The 24898-nt window shown below is 49.6% G+C and overlaps 1 protein-coding gene across 2 annotated transcripts in view; it reads right to left on the bottom strand.

Moving 5' to 3' along the window:
• Positions 1-24898, bottom strand: part of MTA2 (metastasis associated 1 family member 2) — a 612090-nt gene that overhangs the window by 158481 nt on the left and 428711 nt on the right. For both annotated transcript variants that reach the window (XM_069645193.1, XM_069645194.1), the window contains exons 14-15: positions 22416-22644; positions 22220-22309 (exon numbers count right to left, since the gene is read on the bottom strand). In XM_069645193.1, coding sequence (XP_069501294.1) covers positions 22220-22309; positions 22416-22644 — 319 coding nt within the window. The remainder of the gene's footprint in view (positions 1-22219; positions 22310-22415; positions 22645-24898) is intronic.

The following is a 24898-nucleotide window of genomic DNA, read 5'->3' as shown; positions in this document are numbered from 1 at the left end:
GAGGCAAGGTCACCTTTATTTGCACTAATATGATCGAATCTCACCCGAGGTGTAATAGCAGAATGGGGTGAATTATCACTGTGCAGTTTGGCAGGGTCACCCTTGTTTGTGGTGATCGAGAGAATTCGCCTGAGATGTAGGGGCATGCTGGGCAGGAGAGGCCTTGGACTCTTTTGGTGACCAAGGGTGTGGAAATGAGTTTTTGTGATGGTTGCACAGCCATGTAAACATCGACTGCTTTCCAAATTTCTTGCCTATAGAATTCGTTTGAGCATTGTAAAGGATTTGTATTAGGTGGTGCAACCCTGGATTGGACATGTAGCTCTCTAATGGTTGAGAATCTTCCACTGCAAAGTTGCGGCTGTTACAGCGGCAACTAGTTGATCGAGTGGAGCGTAAGGAGGGATTGCTCAAATTGGAGTTAAAAATGGTTTGCATTTTCTTGTCATGAGCTAATCGAGCATACTTCTGTGTAACAGCGTTCAAAGCTGTGGATAGAACTCTCTTGGGTTGATTTATGGATTTAAGAAATTGTTTGGTTTTTGTCGAAGAGGTTTTAACAGATCTACGGTTTTGGGATTTTTTTTAGTTGCAAATCAAAAAAGGGCTTAAAAGCTTCAGAAAGAGGTTTGTTAGCTTGATAAATGTATGCAGGTTTGGCATTGGGTATAGACGCTACTAGAGAAGAATTAGAATTTGTAAAAGGTATGTGTGCTACATCCACAATGGGAATCTTACTGTGGGAGACTTGCGGGCCTATTGTTGGAACAGTAAGATTGGTATCAGGCGAACAAATGGTGGTATAGCAAGCTAACGAGGTCATGGGAGTGACTGCTCGAGCAGGAGCATCATGGACTCGTGCCTCATGAGTTTGACAAATGCAAATATTGTTTTGCCAGGATAGAATGCGATTCAGTTGAGTAGACTGAAGTGTTAGTTTTGTATCTAGTGTATCAAAAAGTTTGGTCATCGAATGTATAGCCAAATTCAAAGCATTGTTATTAACAATTTGGATGAGGAGTCTGGTTGTCTTGGGGATTTGAAATGCAAAAGATGATTCACACAGTTTGCAGCGAGTAGGAGCTGCATAGTAAATCGCCAGAGCAGAGTTTGGATGACTAGAATCAAGAAAAAAGGTCTGGTGACCTGAAAAGGTTATGGAAGGAGTTATGAGCAGAGAAGCACAAGCCATTTAGCTCTAGATCAATCACAGCCATATCAATTGACTACAGTGGATTTAAGTTTATATCAACAGACAGGGCGGAGCGGTAAGAGCATTGTCAGTTATGGAGCTATTTGGGTTATATAGCTGGATTGGACATCATTCGCCAGTGAAAGCTTTTCCGTTGGAGAAACAAAGGCCGAAGCAGTTGTTTGTGGCAAAGGTCAGGTGATGGAGGTGGTCTTATCCACTACAGACTGCAATTTGATTGGAGCCAGTGTTTCGCTTTGTGAATGATTTAGAGACTCATTGGTGCAAGCAAGGGGAAGTCCAGTGCTAAAATCTGGCTCCTTATAAAAAGGAACTCATGTCCATTTTCGTAGTGGCTTTTTGCGAGTGAAGCGTACATTTTTTGATGCAACGAATCAGCGGCGTAGAATATGTTTGTATTGCCGCCTTCCGCTTGCCACTAGTAACAGGTGATTTAATTTGAGCGTTGGTGAGCATCAGGGCTGGAGGAAGCATACCAGTCCTCAAGGTGAATACACCTCTTTGCATGTATCAATCCGAAATAGAGAGGTTTTGACAAATGGGTTCACAGCCACTAACCTGAAACAGGGAAGCCCTGCTACTAAAACTGGGAGCCCCGTTCGGAAAGCAAATGCACCAACACGGAAGAGCCGCCTGACCGCTACAGCGCAACAAGCGCTGCAAAGCAGCCAAGCAGGTACTTTTGGGTACTTTGCTTGAGTGCGCGGAGGCGCGTGCGAGCTGCCTTTTATGGTTGTACACAAAAAAGGGCGGGCTCCTGTAGTTAAAGAGCTAAAAATCTCTTATTAAAGCTGTTGAACAGGGAATGAAAGTTCAGATCCGATGCATGAGAAGCAGAGAGCGCGGCCAAGCGGGTAATTCCGGGTACTTCGCTTGGGTGACTGTAGCACTTAAGAGTTGATGACGCCCTGGCCTTGCCAAGGACCCCTCCTGCAGTCTACCGACAACTTATATCCGCCAAACTCTACAGCTGGAGGAGCCAAACCATCAAGTTCAGCGATCCTGGGTCTTGATGCAGGATTGCGCCTCCTTCTCTGGTGAGCAGATCCGTGACCACTGGCAGCTTGACTGGAGGTAAGGCTGAGAAGATCCGGGTACCAAATCTGCCTCGGCCACGCCGGGGCGATCAGTATCATCCTGTATTGGCGCGGTTTGAGTTCACGGATGACTCGGAGGAGGAGAGGCAACGGAGGGATGGGGCGCGACACGTAAATAAACATAACATGCCTTCCCACTGGAAAGAGAACGTGTTCCCCATGCTCCTCGGCTGGTGGAAGCTACAGCAAATTTCTGGTATTTGGAGTTTGCCGCCGTTTCCAACTAATCGATCTGGGGCCTGCCCCACTTGATGAAGATATGGTCCACCTGGTCCTGCCGCAGTTCCCACTTGTGGCAGGAGCGCAACTCCCTGCCAAGGGAGTCGGCGATGGTGTTCTCGACTCCGGTCAGGGGAAAAGGGACGAGTAACATCCCGTCTGACGGCCCAGTGCTACAAGTTCTGTGCCTCTTTGGAGAGCGGTGGGGATCGAGTGCCCTCCTGCTTCCTGATGTAGAACATTGTGGTGGTATTGTCCATGAAGATCCTCACCATCTTGCCCTTCAGGGACAGAAGGAATGACTTGCGGGCCCAGAACACTGCCCGAAGCTCCAGGATATTGATGTGGAGATCCTTCTCCAGCAGCCACCAGCCTATAGCGTGCATGCGCCTGGTGTGGGCTCCTCAGCCCTACAGGGAAGCGTCTGTGGTAACAGTCTCCTAGTATGGTTTTTTTTTTAAACTCTCTGCCTCGGTCGATGTTGGAGCGTGTATGCCCCACCCGACGAACTCCTCGTTGAGAATGAGCTTGTCCGCAAAGCTTCCGGACACTTGTATCCAGCGGGCTCCTGAAGTGGTAGCATACGCAACCCACAGACCCAGATATGAGAGATGCCAAGACAACATCATGCCTCGCAGCGACTTGATGGTCTGCACCGTGGCGGTCTTCAGTGACAACAGCTGTTGCACCTTCCCCAGCACAGCTGCTATCCTCGCCTCCGAGGGCAACGCTAGGCAGTTGACCGTGTTGAGCCTAGCTCCTAAGAAAAGTGCATTCTGCGATGGTGTCAAGCAGGACTTTGGATAATTGAAACCCCAGATCCGGCAGCAGCTGGACAGTCTGTGTGTGTACAACAGCTACCTTCCTTGACTTGGCCCGGATGAGCCAGTCGTCAAGGTACGGTACACATGTGTTCTTCGTAGATGGGCCACCACTGGTGCCAGGCACTTTATGATCACTCTCGGAGCCGACTAAGCCGAAAGGCAGGGACTTGAACTGGTAGTGGCTTCCCTGCACCACAAAACGCAGGAACTTCCAATGTTTCCAGTGAATGGGGACGTGGAAGTAGGCGTCCTCTAGATCCAGCAACGTCGAGAAGTCTCCCTTGCTCCAGGTGGCCGAGCAGGTACGGCAATGGGACCATCCTGAATTTTTGGTACTTAAGGTGATTGAGACGCCGCAGGTCTAGATTGGGCCTCCAGCTCCCAGTCTTCTTTTTGACTAAGAGGTATCCTGAGTAAACTTGGAGCCCAGAGACACCTTGAAACTAGCTCCATCACCCCTTTTTTTTTTAGCATGGCCCGTACCGCCTGCAGGAGCTGAGGGATATGCTGCTCTTGCTGGGTCACCGGAGGGATCCGCAGACACACTTGCTGAAACTCCAGGGTATGTCCGTGGGCGAGAGTATACAGCACCCATATGTTGGTGGAGATCTTTTCCCCACTCGCTGACTATTCCCGTCAGCCAGCCTCCCATCGGGGTGCATGGGTGGGGGGGCACAACGTCCTGGCCGATCAGTCCTGCTTCGGCACCTGCGTTCTGCCTTGGGGGGCAATGACAGCAGTGTCCACCTCCACTGAAAGCCTTGAAACTGCCTCTGTAGACCACCTGGGTCGTGGACCGGGAGGGCTGACAGTATGACGAGGAGCCTCCACCAAAATCTTTAGTCGAACTGCCTGACTTTCTGCCTGAGGCGCAAAAGGAACAGCGGTGCTGTTGGAGGGGTACCGAGGGCACGAGCTGTATCAGTCTTGATGTCCTGCAAGGACTCCTCGACGGCCTTCCCGAAGAGGTAATCCATGTCGAAGAGCATGTCCAGCACCCTCGTCTGGATCTCCTGGTGGGAATTGGTGGCCTTCAGCCAGCTTCGATGACTGAGGCAGACACTGCTCTCCACCCATCTGCCGGAAACCTGTGTCGGCGATGTCCAGGGCCACTGTGATGGCATGGTCCAAATCAACTTCACCTTCGCCTCCACCCGCTTGTCTGGTAGGAAACCCAGAATCGGGGCCAGCTTGTACCACAGTACCCTGTCGTACTTGCCCAGGATCATCAATGTGTTGGCTGCCTTGATGGTCGACGCCGGAGTGAATTACCTTCTTCCCCATGGTGTCAAACTTCTTCCCCTCTCTGTCCGGAGGGACAGAGGACGACGATGAGGGGTTAGACAACCTCATCCTCGCATGTTAGGGAGAATTTTCATTTCTGTGCCAGTTCTTCAATCTTAGAGACGCCTAGCTCTTTTGCTGGACTTTAGGACTTTTTCATTTTAACCCTGGAGTGAGTGAGTTTTCTCACTCATGTGTTTTAACCTGATTTGGATGATGCGTTTCCTTTGTTTTTGGAGTTTTCCAAACTATATAGGCATCTAATTTTTGTATGGTGATACACAGCACCTTCAGTGCAGTGTCACAGAAATCCTTTAGATTTCTCATAAGGTTTAAATAGCTTTTCTTGTGTGAACTACAGTTCCCAAGAATAGTATAGTGAAAATGACTTACTTTTTCGCTTTGTAGGTCCAGCACACACCATTTTAAGTGGAGTGCTGGGGGGTTACTTCGTAGCCACTTTTCCTACCTACTCATTTAACATTTTTGATGTTCGTCTCACTACTTTAAATGGCTGGTGACCGTGGTTTACATTTCCTACCATTGTGCTTTTCTACCGCAGGCTGAACCCTGAGCTACAGTATAGCATCCATGGCTGACCATTTTGTCAAAATGGCTCGTCTTTTCACTATTTTCTGTTTTTGAGGTCTTTCTTGGGTTTTACTCTGCGTGCCAAGCCAGGTTTGAGCCTTCTGTTAGTTTTGCCTTTGGCAGGTTTCATTCAGTACTGAAACCCACCTCTGGCTCCAGTGTGTCTGGAAGGGCAGGAAGTGAGGGAGGTTCCAGAAACTCAGCCGTCCTTTGTCTTTAGGAATGCCTGAATGCACCCAGTCCCGATTGGCTGGCTGTCCTTGCAGGACAACCACCCTGCTGTTTGAGTGACAGCTAGGCTGTGCATGAATGGGAGAAACCTGCTTAAAAGGCGAGGGTTTTGGAACTTGAGGCAGAGTGGAGCACTGGGAAGAACAACCAGACGAAGAAACCGTGAACAAAGCTTGCTGCATCCTCCTGGACCATTGACTTGAACAGTGAAGCACTACTGCTGTGCTGAACTCCTTTTTCTGATCGACAAGAGAAGCCCCAGAAGGGACGACTTCTTCCCTTGGGTTAGTGGGACCAACTAACCCAGAGACGAACGCCAATGGACCACCTTCCATGACTGGCTGTACTTCTTTGCTGGTGCAGGAACTGAGTGCCAGGGGTCGAGAAATCCTTAGCCGAGTGCAATGTGTGATCCAGCCAGAATCTCCAGGAGTCTCCCCAGGACCCTCCAGAAGCAGGACGACCAGAGCGCGAATCCCCTCACCAGAGTGCAGGACTTGAGGAGTGAAGGAAGCCCAAGCGGTATCCAAGATCTGCAGTGGTGCTGTTTACCGCTGAACCAAAAAGAGCCCGTAGCTGCAGTTGACCTCCAAATTGCTGCCACAGGAGTTCCCAGATGTCCTCCCTCTTGTCCACACGACTGAAGTCCAGGAACCCAGGATCTGCATCACTGCAACCAGACAGAAGCCATTTGGACCACTCTTCTTCTAACCAAAGGTACTGTTCTGTCTTGGGGTACTTACCTCAGTGTCTTTTAGCTTTGCACTTCTCAGTTGAGACTTGCAGTAGCTAATTTGCTAGAGTGGATTTCAGCTCTACCCTTAAGTGTAACAGCTTCTGACCCTACAGTGATTTTTCTTCAACAAACTCTAAATTTGTGCAAGACTGCTATCTAAGAAGTGCCTCTGCTCCAATTGACTTGGGCCGTCCTGGCTCCCTGCAGACTTTTCTAGTCCATATTTACTGTCCCATAGAGGTGATAACTTGGTTTTTAAGTATTATTGATGGGAAAGGTTTTTGTCTAGACTTCATAGGGACACTTAAGTGCTCACATGCTCTGAGAACCTGATAAACCGGTTTCCTTTCCTTTCTGCAAACCTCAGAATCTACAAAGTGTACTAGTGATATATAAATGCCATTATGGTCCTAGTTAGTGAAGTCACCTCAGGGTGTAGGAAGTGTGTAAAAAGCATCCCTAAAGAGTATCTACTAGCTTTGTGCCGATTCTGGAAAAGTATTTTAAAGTATAATTGATTGTTACATATATTGCCCTTTTTAAAGAATGCCGATTAAAACAAAAACTATTTTTAACTAAAACCTTGAGTTTAAGTGTTACTCGGTTACTTTTATTTGCGAATTTCATTGCTACAGCTCACATTGGCCCCTTTTGAGATAAGCCTGGCTGCTCAGACACACTACCAACTTGTGTAGTACAGCCCTATACCAATAGGTGGGTTACCCAATACTAAGAAAACAAGGGTTGTGTAGTCTCTCACAAGGTTACTAAATCAATTCTTGCCCAACATCGCAGCCAGCGACAGAGTCCGGTGACAGTTGCGACCGTATGCACTTGGGTGCGCACCCCGGTACCCGGTACTTTTTCTCCAGCCTATACTGCTAGCCTGGGCCAAGCAATGATTCCTCAGGAGGGCTAGGCCTTCCTCTCACACGTCATCCAGGAAGGGGATCTGCCATGATAATCTTCCTCTTGGCCTCACACTTGTGGTATAGGAAGCCCTCCTCCTTGGTTTCTTCGGTCATCAGCTAGAAAAGCGCAGAAGCTTTGGCGACCATGGCCTGAAACAAACCCACCTCATCCAGTGGGGACGCCCACGGTTGGGGCAAACCGCCCGCCGTGACAATGTCGTCATCCGCCGTGGATGTTCCTGTGTTCATCGGGGAGGGCACCTGGTGCAGGTGTGGAGCTTGATGCAGGGGCGTCGGATGGCGCTTCCTCTTAGCCAGAAGCTGATCCAGTGCCACCGGGGTCAGAGCCTTCAGCATCCTCTTCTAGACTTCTGACACCAGCGTGTGTCGGTGGAAAGTATGTCCAGGGATACATCTCTCCGCTGCTGTCCTCCATGCCCTTGTGGACCGTTTACAGGGACTCCTGGTCCTCGTCGTCCGAGGACGAAACATCCATGTCTTGGGGTACTGCCTATAGCTGGCCTGGGACTTAATCACCCCCACCCCTCCCTTTGGCACCCTCAGGGGTCTGAGCCAGGCTCAGCACATTCTCTTCTCCCGTTGGCCAGTAGACTTCGCCACTGCCTTGGCTGATGCTTTCCGCCAAATTTCTCCTGTGCTACTTTGGCCTTTATTGGGCAGGTCGGCTGTCGTTACCTCTGCCCTATGCTTCTTGTGTTTTTCCCACAGTTTAGCCAGGTTGGGTGACTTCCTTTTTGAGGAGGAGTCTCATCGCTGGCTGGCTATGGAGGCAGATGGTGCGTTGATTGTGCCCTGCCCATCGAGGGACCCGCTTGTGCGACGACCCTGACGGAAGCGGCCTCGCAGTGCTTGGCCTGGTCATGGGCCCCCACGGATGGAGTGCCCTCACAGCACTTAGAAGAACAAGTTAATTTCTTACCTGGTAACGTTCTTTCGATGCGATGTTCCAATGACATAATCCGCATCTATGACAGGTAATCACCACAGCTGTGCTGCTTCGGAAAATTTTCGGCATCTGCGTCGATACGCTGTCGTCAAGGGCCTCCGTCGAGCCGACGTCACCGGATGTTATAAGTAGGACGTACGACGCCTGTAGCTTCAGTTGTAGTTTCTTCCCAGAACGTGTGGCACCAATCTTCTGCCAAAATGACTACAGAAAGCCTTGTGGAAACGAAAGCTGCAATCACATAAGAAATTCTGTAGAGGGGCAGGTAGGGAGGGAGCTATGTAGAATACGTCGTCGGTACATCCCATCAAAAGAACGTTACCAGGAAAGAAGGGAATAGTTTCTTACCTGTAACTCCATTTCTCCAGCATTGGTATCTTTCATGGATTTGCATGCTTAGAATATTCCCAGTTGTCAGACTGGGACCCCTCGGTACATATATATAGCCTTTTCCTATAGGAAAACTTCTGACACTTTTGTGTCCTATCTACGTCCTTTTGGGGCCCGCCTACGCATGCTCCGTAGGACGTCGCGGTATAAGAGCCCCGCCCCCACGGCTCCCTTCAGATTTCGGCCCCTCCAAAGTAGGAAGGGTCAAACCTATCAAGCATATACATTGCATTCCGGGGAGGCTGGCGGGCGCATGTGAACCCATGAAAGATACCAATGCTGGAGAAATGGAGTTACAGGTAAGAAACTATTCCCTTCCCCAGCATTGGATCTTTCATTGATCCACATGCTTAGAATAGATTGTATAGCAGTAAACCTGAAGACGGCGGTGAGAATGCAATGCAATATCCACTCACAACGATACACAATGCATAGGTACACAAGAAATAAGTTTACCCATACATCTGTACCTCCAGAAAGCATACGGTCACCAACAGGTAGAAAAAACTCTCCATAGTGTAGAGCTTACCTTATTGAAACAGATGGCGCAGGACTGCTCTTCCCATCTGCACCTCGGCCGCCTGCTGCCTTGCAAGGCAGTAGTGGCGGGTAAACGTGTGGGGCACCGACCATGCTGCAGCCTGGCATATGTCCGTTTGCGGAATTCCTGCCCATAATGCTGCTGAAGAAGATGTTGATCTTGTAGAATGGGCTCTAGGATGCCCTTGCAGCGGCTTTCCGGCCTTGGAGTGGCAAAAAGCAATCGTCGACGAGACCCATCGAGCCAATCCTTGCTTAGAAATTGCATTTCCTCTTGTCGACGGACCATACGCGATGAACAGTTGTCGAGTAGACCTGAGTTCTTGTGTACGATGTAGGTAACATTTTAGGGCCCTCTTAACGTCCAAGGTATGAAGAGCTTTTTCCGCTGCCGATGATGGGGTCGCGAAGAAAGTAGGGAGGACAATGGACGAGTGTTTGTGATACACTGTAGGAACTTTCGGAACGAAAGTAGGATTAGTCGCCAGAACCACCTTGTCTTTAAAGAATCTTAGGTATGGAGGGTCTACGACCAACGCTTGCAGTTCCGAGAATCTCCTAGCTGACGTGATCGCAATTAAGAATGCCAACTTCCACGATATGAATTTCATGTCCGACGTGGCCATAGGCTCAAAGGCTGGTTTCATTAAGCCTGCCAACACTACGTTGAGACTCCATGTTGGTGGAAAACGTTTTACTGGCGGAAAAGTTCGAAATAAACCCCTCATGAAGTGTTTCACTAGTCTGTCGCTGAATAGAGGAGACGACTGTCTCTTCCTCGTGAACCTAGAGATGGCCGCCAGGTGCACCTTTATCGATGTGAAAGATTAACCCCCCCCCCTCTGCCAAGTGAAGCAGATAAGACAGAACTTGCTCCGGAGTCACCTTTAACGGGTGTAGACCTTGTTATCCTCGACACCACTCCCAGAACCTTCGCCACTTATAGGTGTAAGATTTGTTGGTAGAAGGGGCCCAAGCCACTTGCAGAATTTTCTGTCAATCCTCCGAAACGTCTAAGGTACCAGTCAGGAGCCAGGCTGTGAGAGACTGTCCGGGTCGTCATGCCACACCGTACCTTTGTCCCGGGACAGTAGTTTCGGGACTCTCGGAAACTCTATTGGTTGTTCGAGCGACAGGTGAAGCAGGTCGGAAAACCACGGTTGCCGCGGCCAGTACGGTGCCACTAGAATTACCCTGCAACTGTACCTGCGTATCCACTGCACTGTCCTCCGTATGAGGGGGAACGGAGGAAAAGCATAAAGGAACTTGTCCGTCCATGGGAAGGAGAACGCCTCCCCCATGGAACCCTGCGGAGGCCATCTGCTTGCGAATTGTTTCGCATTTCTTGTTTTCCTTCGTTACGAAGACGTCCAGTGGGGGGTGACCTCATTTCTCGAAAACTTTCGTCAGCTGAACTGTGTCCATTTCCCATTCGTGTATCTGGGCCATCCTTCTGCTGAGGGAATCCGCTTGCGAGTTCCTCACTCCCGGGAGATGGTGAGCCACGAATGAAATCTCGTGCTTTAATGCCCAATGCCATACTTTCTGGGCCTCCATGGAAAGGGTCCTGGATCGCGTCCCCCCTTGTTTTCTAAAATAAAACATGGCCTTCGTATTGTCCGTCAGCACTCGTACTCTCGATCCCTTGATGTGTGGTAGGAACGCCTTCAAGGCCCATCGCACTGCTCTGAGCTCTAACACGATGTGTAGGAGTGACTCCGTTTGAGACCAACGACCTTGCGTTTGAAGAGTGCCCATGTGAGCTCCCCAGCCAGTTAGAGACGCATCGTGACTATGGTTAGCTGGAACTCCGGTTCCTGTAGGGGTACACCGTGGTTCAGGTTGTGGAAACTCTGCCACCACTGAAGAGTCCGAAGCAGTTTGTCGTCGTCGATTATCTTGTCTGACCACGATCCTTGGGCCTGTGTCCACCGGTCCGCGAGGAACTCCTGAACTGGCCTCATGAATAGGCAACAGTTTTCCACCAGATGGATGCAGGATGCCATGGCCTCTAGGACCGAAACGTATTTTCTCACTGAGCTTGGTGTTTCGCCATAGTCGACTCGCCAGTTGATTGAGTTTTGAGATTCTGTCGAGGGAAGGCTTCACTAGCCCCGACTGGGTCTCGAACTGTGCCCCCAGGAACACCAACGTTCTCGATGGCAGCAGCGAGGATTTTTCGAAGTTTATGGCAAATCCCAGCTGTTGTAGAAGCTGCATGGTGGCTTGCAAACTTGTGTTGGTCGACGCTGGGGAGGATCCCCTTACCAGCCAGTCGTCGAGATATGGGTATACATGGTGGCCTTGCCTCCTTAGCCAGGCCGCTACTGGGGCCAGGCATTTCGTGAACGTTCTGGGGGAGGTTTTGAGCCCAAAGGGAAGAACCATGAACTGGTAGTGAATCCGCCCTATCACAAACCTCAGGAACTTCCATATTCCAATGTGTCAGAAACACAGGAAGTACGCGTCCTGCGAATCCAGGGACGCCAGAAAATCCCCTTCTTGAACGGCTCGGATCACTTCCTGGAGCGTGAGCATTTTGAATTTTAGGCTCTTTAAGGACTTGTTGAGATTGCGTAAGTCTAGAATGGGACGCCATTTTCCGTTTGGCTTTTTCACGACGATGTATCTTGAGTAGATACCTTGACCTTTCTGCGATGCTGGAACTAATTCTATCACACCTTTTGCTAACATGAGCGTTACCTCTTGTTGCAGTACCCTCAGATGGGAAGGAGCGACGAACGCAGGTGGAATGTGCGGAAGGCTGCGCTTGAACTGTAGAGAATGCCCGTTCCTTATTGTGTCCAGCACCCATTGATCTGTCGTTATTCGTTCCCATTCGTCGACATATGCTGATACTCTTCCCCCCAGAACGGTGTGTTGCTCGTCATTGCTGATCTTTATTTTGCTTCTCTCTCGACGACGACGGATAGGATGGTCTCTTCCTGGAAGTCTGCAAGTTCCGGCGTCGGTGTGCTGTTTGGGAAGCACGCCTGTATCCGTGGGAGGGGTATGCCGACCTACCGAAGGAACTGTCTCCTGACGCAGAGAATCTGGAATTACCTGAAGCCCCTCTAAAGGGACAAAAAGACTTGTAGCTTCGGCCACTCTGGAGGGCACCCAATGAACGTGCCGTTTCCGAGTCCTCTTTCATTCCCTTTAGAGCCTCATCTACTTTCTCTCCGAATAGAAGGTCTCCCTCAAAGGGCATACCTAATACTTTGTATTGTACCTCTGGCCTGAAGTAGGTACACTTAAGCCATGACTATCGTAACACGACCCCATTATTGACTTGCTTGAAGCCCGATTCAGCGAGGTCAACCGCAATGTTTATTGCGCGATTGGAGGCTTCCTCACCCTCTCGGACAAGTAACATCGCAGCCTTCCTATGCTCTTCCGGAAGATGATCCAGCAACGGAGCCAGCCTATGCCACATTTCTCTGTCGTATCTGGCTACAATAGCCAGAGAGTTTGCGGCCTTTACTGTAGTTGCTCCCACGGATAGCACTTTTTTGCCGAAGGCATCCTGACGTCTTGCCTCGTTTTCAGGCGGAGTTGTGCACTTGTGCTGGGCCTTCGCTTTCCTCGCCGCTGCCGCCGACACCACCGATTCAGGCGTTGGTTGGGAGGATAAGCACTTGGGGGTAGACTCTGGAGCCTTACATTTTTTCTCAAGGCGACCTTTTACCGCCGGTTCCAATAAGGGGTGACGCATTGTCTGCAAACCCTTCTTCCACACGTGATCTAGTATGGGTATTGAGAACACCGACCTTCTCTTACCCATGTGGTTCAACAGAAAACAGTCCTTTTTCTGTTCTTCCTGGGACAAACCGAATTCCTTACACGCCTTCTCCATCATAGAATGTAATGATGCAATATCGTCCGGGGGGGGACGGGTGAGCCGGGGTCCTTGGCGTTTCTAACTCCATCTCTGACTCCCAGGTTGGATCCCTGGGGGGGATGAGGAGATATCCGACATGGCTCCTCTGTCAGACTCCGAATCTGGAAGCTCACCTTTCTCTTGGGGTGCCTGTGGTGCTGAGACTGGCGTGCGGAAGTGAGTCGGTGGACGGGACGGGCCCGGCTCGTCGACGGGTTACTGTGGTAGGTTTACCTGAGGTAGTCTCTGGTCCAACGACTGTACTAAAGACTGAAGCGTGGACAGAATCTCCAACGACAAAACAGATTGAGGATTGAGAAGAGGGGCAGACACCGGAATTCCGGATCCCCTCGTCGACGACTTGTCAACCACTCGTAGCCTGAGGTCTGCCAGGCCAGCTATTCTCCCGCTCTCGTCCTCTCCCGAGGACAGCGACACTGCCTGTTCCTGCAGTAAAGTATCGGATCGAAAACTTCAGGCCGCCAGGCTTCCTGTAGATCCTCCGTTGACGAGGCCACCGTCGCAGTCGTCGGTGGGACGGTAGATACCACATGCGTCAGTGGTAGGCCGATGACTGGACCGCCGTCGACGACAGTGGCTTAGCAGGTTGTTTAGGTGGTCCCGCCTTTTCTGCACTTGGCCTGCTTTTACTCGACTCTCGATCGTTCTATGGTGATCGCCCGAGGAGGATTTCGGCCTTTCCTTGTCATGCTTTTTTGACGAAGATGACGATTTTCTCGACGAAGATTCTCTAGCTGAATGACTCCGAGATGACACTTTCTCCGTCGGTCAAGATTTCTTTGCCGGTGGTCCGACGATACAGCGCAGTGTGATGTTTTTGCCGATTGTGTGGAGCCTACCTCCGAAGGGGGGTATGTCCCCGCTCCATCATTCAACCATGCCACCAGCCGTCGTTTTCGGTCTTTGAGGGTCTTTTGAGAAAACCCTTTGCATATGTCACAGTTATCAGCCGAATGATGGAGGGTGGAGACAGTATATACAATCCATATGTCCATCCCCCGCGTAAACTTTTTTCAAGCCGCACGTTGCGCACGGACGGAACAGCGCCTTTCCTGACATGAAGGAAAAAATTCACCTAACTCCAAGTACACAACCTTGTACAAAATAGTAAGACGCAAGGAGATCCCACTACTGTGGAGACGGTTGACATCTGAAGAGAGCCGCGGGGGCGGGGCTCTTATACCGCGACGTCCTACGGAGCATGCGTAGGCGGACCCCAAAAGGACGTAGATAGGACACAAAAGTGTCAGACGTTTTCCTATAGGAAAAGGCTATATATGTGTACCGAGGGGTCCCAGTCTGGCGACGGGGAATATTCTAAGCATGTGAATCCATGAAAGATCCAATGCTGGAGAAAGTAACTTGTTCTTCGAAGGGATTGGTTCCTCCAACGTATTCCACATCTATGACAGACCCCCAAATCAGTACCAATGTAAGGAGGTGGGAAAGAATTTAGAATTGTAGAATGCCCAATTAAATTGCAGAATAGAGGACCGCCTTGCCAAAGGCCAGATCTTGCCCATGGATAGAAACCAAGGAGTATTGTTTGACAAAAGTATGGACAGAGGCTCATGTGGCTGCTTCACAAATGTTACGAATGGGAATACCCCTCTGCAGGGCAGTAGCGGCAGCCACACCCCTAGAAGAATGGGCCCGTAAGCCTACCGGAGGGCCCTTACCCGCCAAGCAGGAACATTCAGAAATTGGCAAGATAATCGATCTAGACAAAGTCTGTTTAGTAACAGCTTGTCCCAAACGCCTTCCAACGTATCCAATAAAGAGCTGATCGTCCACTCTGACCAGAGACATGCGTGAGATGTAGAGACTTAAAGCTCTCCTAGGATCCAACCTATAGAGCCTCTCCTCTTCCTTACCAGGATGCGGAGGAGGATAGAATGCCGGAAGAACAACCTTCTGGCTTAACCGCAACTAAAAATACATTTTAAGGTAAACAGTCTCAAAGGGCAAGAATGTAAAGGCTCAAACGGAGCTCCAATGAGGAATTTTAGAACCACGTTCAAATCCCAACCGGGCACCTGGAAAGGTGATGGTGGAAACACAGTGAGCCCTTTCAGAAACTGGGAAATCAAAGGAATCTTAAAATAAGAACACTCCTCAGACAAGCGCTTAAATATGGACAGCGCCGCCAGGTAACCCTTAATGGTGCCCACTTGCAGGCCCTTGTGGGCTAAAGAAAGCAAAAAAGACAGAACCACAGGAATGGCACATGAAAAAGGATCCACATTCTTAACCCTGCACCAATCGCAGAACTTTCTCCAACGGCAACGGTACAGGGACTTTGTTGCGGGCCTTCTGGCCAAAAGCAACACCTCCATCACGTCTTCAGGAAGGTCCCAATCCTTATACCTCAACCTTTCAGAAGCCAAGCATGAAGGTTGAGGGACTTGACCTCTGGATGGAGAACCTGACCCCCCCGCTCCCGAGAGATCGTCTCGGTAGGGAAGACGCCGTGGAGGGCAGATGCACATGTCGAGAAGGTCCGGGTACCACGTTCTCTGTGCCCATGCCGGAGCAATGAGGATCATCTGGGAACCGAACCTCTGCAGCACTTGCGGAATGATGGTGACTGGAGGAAACGCGTACAACAGTGGGAAGGACCACTCCACTACGAACGCGTCCCCTACGGATCCTCTTGGAGGAAATTCCTGCGAGCAGTATCTTTCGGACTTCTGGTTGGCACGGGTGGCGAAGAGATCCACTTGTGGGGTCCCCCAAAGGGCAAAGATCTCCAGGAGAGTCTCCTGAGCCACCGTGCTCTGCCTGCTCAGAGCGTCGACTGCCATGTTTTCGTCTCCGGCCAGATGAACTGCCGAGATCGAAATTTCCTGCTGGATGGCCTAGAATCAGAACTGCATCGCCTCTCTGCACAGAGGGAGAGACCCGCCCCCCTTTTTGCTGAGGTAGTGCATGACCACTGTGTTGTCCATCAGAATCAGGACATTCTTCCCCTGCACAGACGGCAGAAAAGCCTTCAGGGCTAGCCTGATGGCTCTCCGCTCCAACAGATAGATATGGAGTCTGGACTCCGACGGAGACCAACGACCGCTGACTGTCAACTCGTTGGCATGAGCTCCCCATCCCGTGAGGGACAAGTCCGTCACAATCATTACCTCCGGCCAGGGTAGCCAAAATGGAGCACCCTTCATCAGATTGCCTTTGCCGGCCAACCACAGAACATCCTGGGCGACCGAGGGAGGCACCTGAACAGAATCCGACATTCTGCCGGAGGACTGCGACCACTGGAGCTTGAGAGCCCATTGCAGAGATTTCATCCGCAACCTGGCCTCTGGCACCAGAAGAATGTAGGTGCCATGAGGCCAAGCAACCTCAAGAACTCGAACGCCGGGAGACTCTCGGCATGTTGAAACTTGTGCACCATCTGCAGAACGTGATGAGCCCTCACCTGGGGAGGCGAACACTGCCCCAGAGATGTGTCGAGCACTGCTCCGATGTACTGGAGCCTCTGGGTAGGTGTCAAGTGGGACTTCTTTAAGTTGAGGGAGAAGTCCAGCTTGTGAAGGGAGTGGCAGGTGACTGACAGATGATCCAGGACTTGCTCGGGAGAGCACGCCCTGATCAACCAAACGTCCAGGTAGGGGTAGACATGAATCCCCACTTTCCTGAGATACAATGCCACCACCACCATGAGCTTGGTGAAGACCCTCGGGCGGAGGTGAACCCAAACGGCAGGACCCGAAACTGAAAATGCGAGTCGCCAACTGCGATCATCAGGTACTTCTTGTGCTTGGGATGAATCGGCACTTGAAAGTAAGCGTCCTTGAGGTCGAGAGACACCAACCAGTCCTGAAGTTGAAGGGCCTGGAGGACTTGAGAGAGAGTAACCATCTTGAACTTGTCCTTCCTGAGGCGCTTGTCCAAACCACGCAAGTCCATGACAGGTCTCAATCCCCAGTCTTTTTTCGGGATAAAAAAATATAGGGAATACCAACCCTTGTTCCTCTCCGCTACAGGCACCAGTTCTATGGCGCCTTTCTCCATCAGGGATTTGATTTCCTGCGCCAGGAGCGGATCCAGACTCTTCAAAGAGATTCCCTGGATTGTCGGGAGGCCTCTGCCAGAAAGGAAGACAATAGCCGTGGGCTATGATCTCCAGAACCCACACATCAGAAGTAATGGCACACCATTCTACAAGGTGCTGCGTCAGCCTTCCCCCAACTTACGAACCATGGCACATGGCCTCATGACTGAGCTGAAGCGGCTGCGGCAGTGCCTGAGGGCAAAGAGGCAACTGCCTGTCACGACCCACATCCAGAAACCCCCCTGGCAAGCCCATGGGCCAGGAGGGGTCTTGGCCCGGGTCTCCAACAAACATAGGCATCCTTTGCCTAGGCCCTCTTGGCGCCAGGCACATACTTAGTAACGACTTGTGTCTAGGGAACTACTTTATTTCAAGTGCCAGCCAACATGGAGGCATCCACATAGCTTGGCTCATTGGAACCAAGCTATGCGGTATAATGTTTTGGGTGTGGTAGCCTAGGAACTACTTTACCTGGACTACTTTCTTGAAGCTATTTAAACCACACCCGACTTGGATAACACGCTTCGCGTTACTTTGCAATCCTGCAACGTGACGCTCATCGTGTTCAGCTGTACCCGCGAACCTCAGAAGAACAGCATCTGTAAAGAGACAAGAGGACATCGTTAGCAGCAGCTTACCTGTAATTTTCATTGTTAGCAGACCACAGCTCCTGCGAACAGCATCCTAGGATCAGCGCATCTCCCGGACCGACGGATCTGCAAAAAAGGAAGAAACAAGACAGACACTTTTACAACATAACGAATTGTGCAGAAAAGCTTGCCTCGCAAGTCGCCCCTCGACCAGCATCGCCTCGGGATTTCATACACCAGGTGAGCACCGCGATCTATGGAAAGGAAAAGACAACAGGTTAGCAAAGGCAAGGCATCATAGTGCTGCGCATAGTGCCTACTTACCGCATCATAGCGCTCTTTATACGCCATCATTTACCGGCGAGACCCAATTCAGCCGATGCATCACATTGGACTTCCGCGCACCTAAGGAAGGGAAAGACATTTATTAAACCAAGAAAGGCATGCAACAACAACATATACAACAGCAATAAGACCTACCTGAAAGACTCAAAGCGGGCCGGCATCCGTGAAGTAACTTTTTCGCATCTCCCACAAGGGACAACGCGCCCCTGCCAAGAAGGCAGGACTGAGAGCACACCTGAATTAACAACAAGGTGAGGAGAGGTCAACCTCTCAAGGGTCTCGTCAGCCTTGCTGCCACAAAGATGTTCACCATCAAAGGGCATGTTGAGAAGCCGGGCTTGTACGTCAGGAGCAAACCCAGACTTCCGCAACCACGCAAATCTGCGCATTACTGTGCTCGCCGCCATGGACCGGCTGACACAATCTGCCATGTCCAGACCAGACTGAACGAATTCACACATGGTATCCTTGCCATCCTGAACGAGAGCAAGAAAACCATCCCGTTCCTCCCCTTCGGGAATATGTTCAGCTGCCAAAGAGACAATTCCACAGAGTGTGAGTGAAACGTGCTAAGGCACACACTGAGTTGGCTGCCTGTAAAGCCATACCCCCTGAAGAAAACACTTTCTTCGCCCAGCCATCAAAACGCTTGTCGTCCCTATCAGGAGGGATGGTAGCGTACAACGCCTGCTTTGCTGGGGCCGTAGCCGCCTGCACCACCAAACTCTCCGGAGTGGGGTGCGTAGTCAAGTAGCAGGGGTCGCCATTGGCTGGACGGAATTTTTTCGGCAAAGACTTGCTCACTGCCGGGAGGCTCTCCGGAGCAGTACAAGCCGTCGCCACCCTTCACTGTAAAGCCATATGAAATGGCAGCACCGGCTTAGTGGGTGGACCTAGTTCAAGGATATCTGTCAGGTCATCCGGCAGAAAATCCACCGGTGGCGCACCACCCTAAGTACTCGGTCACCCTCGACATATGTCGCCTGTACGAAGATTCAGCATGCATACCACGGTCAGGCCTGCCAAATTCAACCTCCGGGGAGGTATCAAGACCACTGGCATAGTGCAAAGACTGATGCAGGTCTTCCAACTGGCTATGACCAGATAACAGGTCATCAGGAACCAAACCTTCCTCAGACCCTTCCTCCACCTCAGAAATATAATCCAGAGGCTGGAACAAATCCCTGGAAGAGGCCACAGAAAAAGGCTCAAATACAGGCCTTACCGACTTCGTCAGGGCCTTTGTCAGAGTTTCCACCGACACACGGGGTACCTCCCGGTAAAGCCTACACAAAAGGCGTCGACGAATTCGGCGTAGACGTCGAGCGTGCCGCCGATGGCTTCGACACAGGCCTCGAGGGCGGAGCCCCGAGCGTGTCCTTCGATGGCCTCGGCGCTGATGGCTTCCTCGGAGGCAGAGCCTCGAGTGTGTCCCTCAATGGACATGGCGCCGGTCTCGAGGGCGTCGAGGACCGGGACCTGGAACGGGCATGGCTAGAGCGATCCACCTTGTCCGATCGGGACCTCGAAGGCTCCTGATGATCGTGCCGACCGCCCAAGCCTGAAGGCCTGAGAGCGGTGGTCCTAGCACATTCCCTGCCGGCTTCTTTCGAAGGAGCGGACAGAACAGAGCCCTGCGGTTGGAAAATCGCCATCATCTCCGTACGAAATGCATCCCATTCCGCAGGAGAATAATGCTTGTTAGGACAAGCAACCCGCCGACGGGCGGAGTCCTCGGACGAGGAAGACGACCAGTGCCGGCGTTTCCGCGAGTGCCTCGAAAAGGCAGAGGAATGGCGGGACCCACTCCGGGACTGAGAACCCCTGGACTTATGCCGACGACACGGAGAGTCGCCTCTCGAATCGTCGGTCGAAAGCCCCGCGGATTTTGACTTTCTGGGCTTGGACACCCTGACGAAGCTTCTTCTTCCGCTCCCGCAAGGCCTCCGATGTTAACGACTGGCAATCCTCACAATCATCCGTGGCGTGGTCCTCACCGAGGCACCAAAGGCAGGCGTAGTGCGGGTCCGTCAGCGACAGCTTCGAACCGCAGTCCCGACACTTCTTGAAACCCGGCTGCGGGGTAGAAGACGAAGACATGATATCTTCACAAAACAAACAAGTTTGAAGAACCGATAGAAGTACTCAGAAGAACCGATGCGTGTTGAGATCTCCGAAGCGAACACATTTGTGGAAAAAATGGAACTGTGGCTACGGGCGTCGTGCGTCCTACTTATAACATCCGGTGACGCCGGCTCGACGGAGGCGCTCGACGACAGCGTATCGATGCCGAAAATTTGCCGAAGCAGCACAGCTGTGGTGATTACCTGTCAGATGTGGAATACGTTGGAGGAATCAATCCCTTAGAAGGCCGCTCTTTGGACTGGCCTGTCCTGGGTGATGCATAACCCTGCTTGGGGCACGGGGCAGAGGCCTTGGCGCTTAGCCACGTCGCCAGTCTACTGTGCCGATCATCGTTCTCTTGAAGAAGCCGAAGCAGATCCCACAATCTCCCCCTTTGTCGTCCAGGTGAAGGTAGTAGAGGCATTGAAGGTGTTTGTCCTCTGCAAACACATTCCGCATCTGGTGCGGATCTTGAAAAAGGGAACTTCCCTTTTTCTCCTCCGTCATGGTCGGCGGCGCAGAGTAGGCCTGATGGCCTACTGGAAACTTGACTCTTGCCCTTGAAGAATGCTGAAATTCACAGACCACCGATTCCCGCTTGTCGGCAGGTGGAGAGAAGAGAATACAGGTGTTTTTTGAAAAAAAATAAGACTCCCCGCCCCTCTCCCCCTGTGGAAATACACGAAAAATGTAGAATAGCTTACGGAGCAAAAATCGAGAACTCCGAACACTTGGACGTGCAGTAAAAATCTGAAGATGGCTGCTAGAGAAGGGCAGTCATTGCCTGGGGGCAGTATGACCCAGAGTACAGTGATTGGTTTAGAGTAGTAATACAGTTTGTAAGTAACTTTTTTCTTTTACTGAGGATTCCCGGCCGGACGACGGGGTATATTCATGAGCATTAGAATCCATGCTGGAGAAGATGCAAGAGAAAATCTTTCCCAATAAACATCTGCCCAGCAACAAACATTGGCTTGCATGTGGACTGGGTCCAGACAGACCCGGCCACCAGATTTGAGGGCATGCACACACTTGGGCTAAGGAAAACAGGGGTTTTCCACTGGAAAGGGTGTTTCATATATGGCAATTTTGGACCGGAGAGTGCAGGAAGAAGGCCAAAGTACAAAATGGCCAAAAGACAGGTGAAAAATCTTGTGGTATGTCCATTTTAGGCTAGGTGGAACTGTATGGCATTATGCAGTAAAATGCAAAAGTGTATTAGTAAAAAGTGTAAAACAAAGTATCCTAAATGCACTTCACTCTTTAAGGTGATGTGTTCAGCTTTAAAAATACTTCACTCCAAAGGTCAGGAAGCAGAAAATAGCAAAACTATAGTGTTTCGGATAGACATCGATGGGAGGAAAGCAGCAAAAACAATCTTTTCTAATAGGGACACAAAATATCCAAACCACACTTGACCGAAAGGTAGGTTTGCGTTTTTGAAAAATACAAGAATTCCAGTAAGGGAGACAGGGTCTTCCAGTACTGATCGTCTTAGAAACTGATCAGTTACGCCATAAACCTGAGTAAAAGCAAGGGCAGTGAAGATGGAGAAATTTACTTCTCTCCAAAATGTCAGGTCAGGATGCAGACAATAGCAAAAAGATATGTCGCATTGAAGTTTACGGGACCCAAATCAGCAAAAAAGAAAATCTTTTCAACACTACGGACCGAGAACCTGATGGGAATTACTGTCTATATATTATCTAGGGGTCTACTCTAACTTGCATCTGCAAGTCTATATGTATTGCATCTGCTACCAGGTATGGGGTTTACATTTTAGGGTAAAGACTGAGTTAGGCATTAAATGGCCATTTACTAAACATGATCTGTTTGGATTAACTGTCCCTCTCTGCTACATTTAACCATTGGAGAGTGTGTTTTCTTCTTTTCAGTGACACTATGTTCAACCATTAGGATAAATGATTACACCCACCTCCCACCAGAGGGTGTACACATGTCCCCAACAGGAATAACGGTGATCACTTGGATATAGAAATGGTAGATCAAAGGTGCCAGATCCTTCAGTTTGTACTGTGGAGGGTCAGCAAGAACAATCAGTGTGAACCCCAATTACTCTCAGCCACTGACTGCCTCCATTACTCAGTCTTGGTACTCTGCATTGTAACCCTTTGCTGTCCTTGCTTAGATACCACCCTAAGTTTGGAATGCAATGTCAGAGGCAATCTTTCTTACCCAACTCCTTCACAATTGCTGACAGTGGTGGCCGTATCAAGGGCAGAACTTTCAAGGGTAACTTTGGGGCTTTAGGTAGCCGAATGGAGCCTGAAGAGGGTGAGATGGAAGAGGGGAGAAGAAAGACATCAGATCAATGCATTATTCAGAAAATCAAAGCTTCTAGAGAATAACAGTACCCTTGTGGGATGCTTACATTCCACCTTTATGGCATTTGAGTTGATGGGAGCATAAGGCCTGCGGGCGGCCCGGCGTGGCTGTAGGATGTCACGGCACATACGTCGGGCTATTCTTGTGAGCTTCGTGGTCTGTAGCAGGAAGGTTTGGCGGTTCTTGGCCAAAAGTTTAGCACGGTTAGCACTGGTGGTGTAAGGAGAGAGACTCTGGGCCTCTGGGCGAGATATGTGTCCCCTGGAGTGTGGTTCCTGCAACAAATAGTGGAGAAATGGAAGATGAGACATTTAAGATCCAGAAAATATGAAATATTACTTTTAGGGCGATTAAGATAGATTTCGAAAATCAGTCCTGGCTGGAGGATTTCAGGAGTTTAAGGTGAACTGGGAAGAGGTTAGCCAAAACCCAAGCAAGGTGATATATGATATGATAGTTTGTTTATATAGCGCCTATAAACAATGTGTTTCAAATCGCTTCAAGGCAAGGGAGGGAACAAGGGAAAATACAATGACATTCTTACAGGCCATGAACAGTAAGGATGTGAAACTATCGCACTCAGCCTGACGACATTTTAGATAGTGCAAGAGCTAAGACCGATAAGGAAGGGAGGGAGGGAGGGAGAGAGTGGGAAGGAAATGGAAACCGACAGGTGACTACCGTACTAGGCCGGACGACATTTCTGGAAGAGCCGGAGAAAAACAAAATGGGAGGGGGAGGGGTGAGAAAGGGAGGGGAGGAACAAAACAAGCGACTTTCATACTAGGCCTGATGACATTTCAGGTCGTGAGGCAGCATAGCAGTCAATTAGGCCCCAGAAGGGTTTGACAGTGGTCTAGGGCTACAATGAGTACACACAGAGGAACACCAGTAATTTCAGTAAGGCAAGCAAGCATTAAATACTAATACAATTTATTAGGCCTTTACTTTACACACTAAAAAGAGAAAAAATATCGGGAAAAAATTGTCAAAACAAACCCTCATAAAAACAGATAAATACATTCACCCGTAGGAGAGTCGAATTTGGTGAGCCAGAATCAAAACAAAATCATTGTCTTAACACCATAAAAAACAATGGAGCTGGCAGCTTAGCCATTTGTGACTATTTGAGTGGGAGCAGTTATGAATTTTAAGGGATGCTTGCGTGGGATCTGTATTCTAAACATGCAGTATTTATTATGTGAAGAGTAGTTTTCCCCAACAAGTATACATAGTGAAATGTGGTGCTATGGACGTACCTCAATGACTTTTAGAACTGATGTTCTTTCTGCACCGTTTCCCTCCATAGATATGGGACACTTATTTTTGCTTTGTTTTTTTAAACCGGTCCTGGCTTTATGAAAGGATGTAAAGCTCTCAGCTTCAATTTCCATGCCTTTTGTTCTTTGTTATGCAGAAACTGACTAGCCCCCAAGACTGTCAGTACTCAGAAGATGAATTTTACTTACCATTAATTGACTTTCTGAAGCTTTTATGTGCTTAGAATCAGATGCTTTGCATCGCCAGAGTATAACAGTTTTTCCGAAGCAAAAAAAGGGGCATTGACAGGGTGCTCCCATCATGCTATCCTTTATCCTGCGTGCAGGTACCCATAAATCCCTCATGTGTCAACTCCTAAGGTTGCTTTTTTCTGCCTGATTATTATTTATGTAATGTTTATATTTTTACCTGTCCCGAACTCCTGCAAGAGGCAGGGTGGGGCACATGTGATTATAAACAGAAAAGCTTCAGAAACACTATTCTTGTCAAGCAATATTTATCTTCTGAAGCTTGTGAATCTGCTTCAATTCACATGCTTTGCATAGATTCACATGCTCTGCATATATTAGCAAGTAGTACCTGAAGCAGGTGGATGAATGATTTGGGACAGTTGAAAAAGTAAGTTTAAGCATTGCCTGTCCCACTTGTGAGTCAGACCTCTTCTGCATTGTTAGGCAAAGTTTGTATGCAGTACCCTTTGGGACCACTACACATTACTAGGACTACAGGTGTAAGGAAAACCAACCTTTGGTAGAAGTCTGTACACAGTTTTTGGTAGCAGAGATGAGCAGTCAGGCTTATCTCAAGAGGGAATGTGAGCTGTAATTATGTTACACAGAGGTCTACAATCACAGGTGTTCAAATAAACTTACACTCAAGGTTTCTTTGTTAAATACCTATTAATTTATGTAACTGTCAGTTATAAAACATTCATAAGGAGGAGGCAATATAATAACAAAAATAGACTTCAGTACTGTACCCTCCAAGTTTCTGAAGCATTCAGGATACTTTCAAGGAGGAGCAAAAAGGCATAGGTTATCAGAACATAGAAAGAATAGTTATTTCTTAGGCAGTGCAGATATTTTGAGTTCACCAGAAGAGTCAATTCAATTGGCTAGGCCAAAGTCAATGTGCTAAAGTCTTGGATAGGGTAAAGCAGTTTTGGTAGATTAACAGAAAAGTCTCTGCAACAGTTCTTAGGAATAGTTTGTAGCAAGAAGAATCATGTTGGGTCACAAGCTGATTAGG

The sequence above is a fragment of the Ambystoma mexicanum genome, chromosome 2p (genome assembly GCF_040938575.1).
Source record: "Ambystoma mexicanum isolate Mex_15411 chromosome 2p, UKY_AmexF1_1, whole genome shotgun sequence".
Taxonomy (NCBI): domain Eukaryota; kingdom Metazoa; phylum Chordata; class Amphibia; order Caudata; family Ambystomatidae; genus Ambystoma; species Ambystoma mexicanum.
The sequence above is the reverse complement of the archived record's forward strand: the minus strand, read 5'-3'. Positions and strand labels throughout refer to the sequence as shown.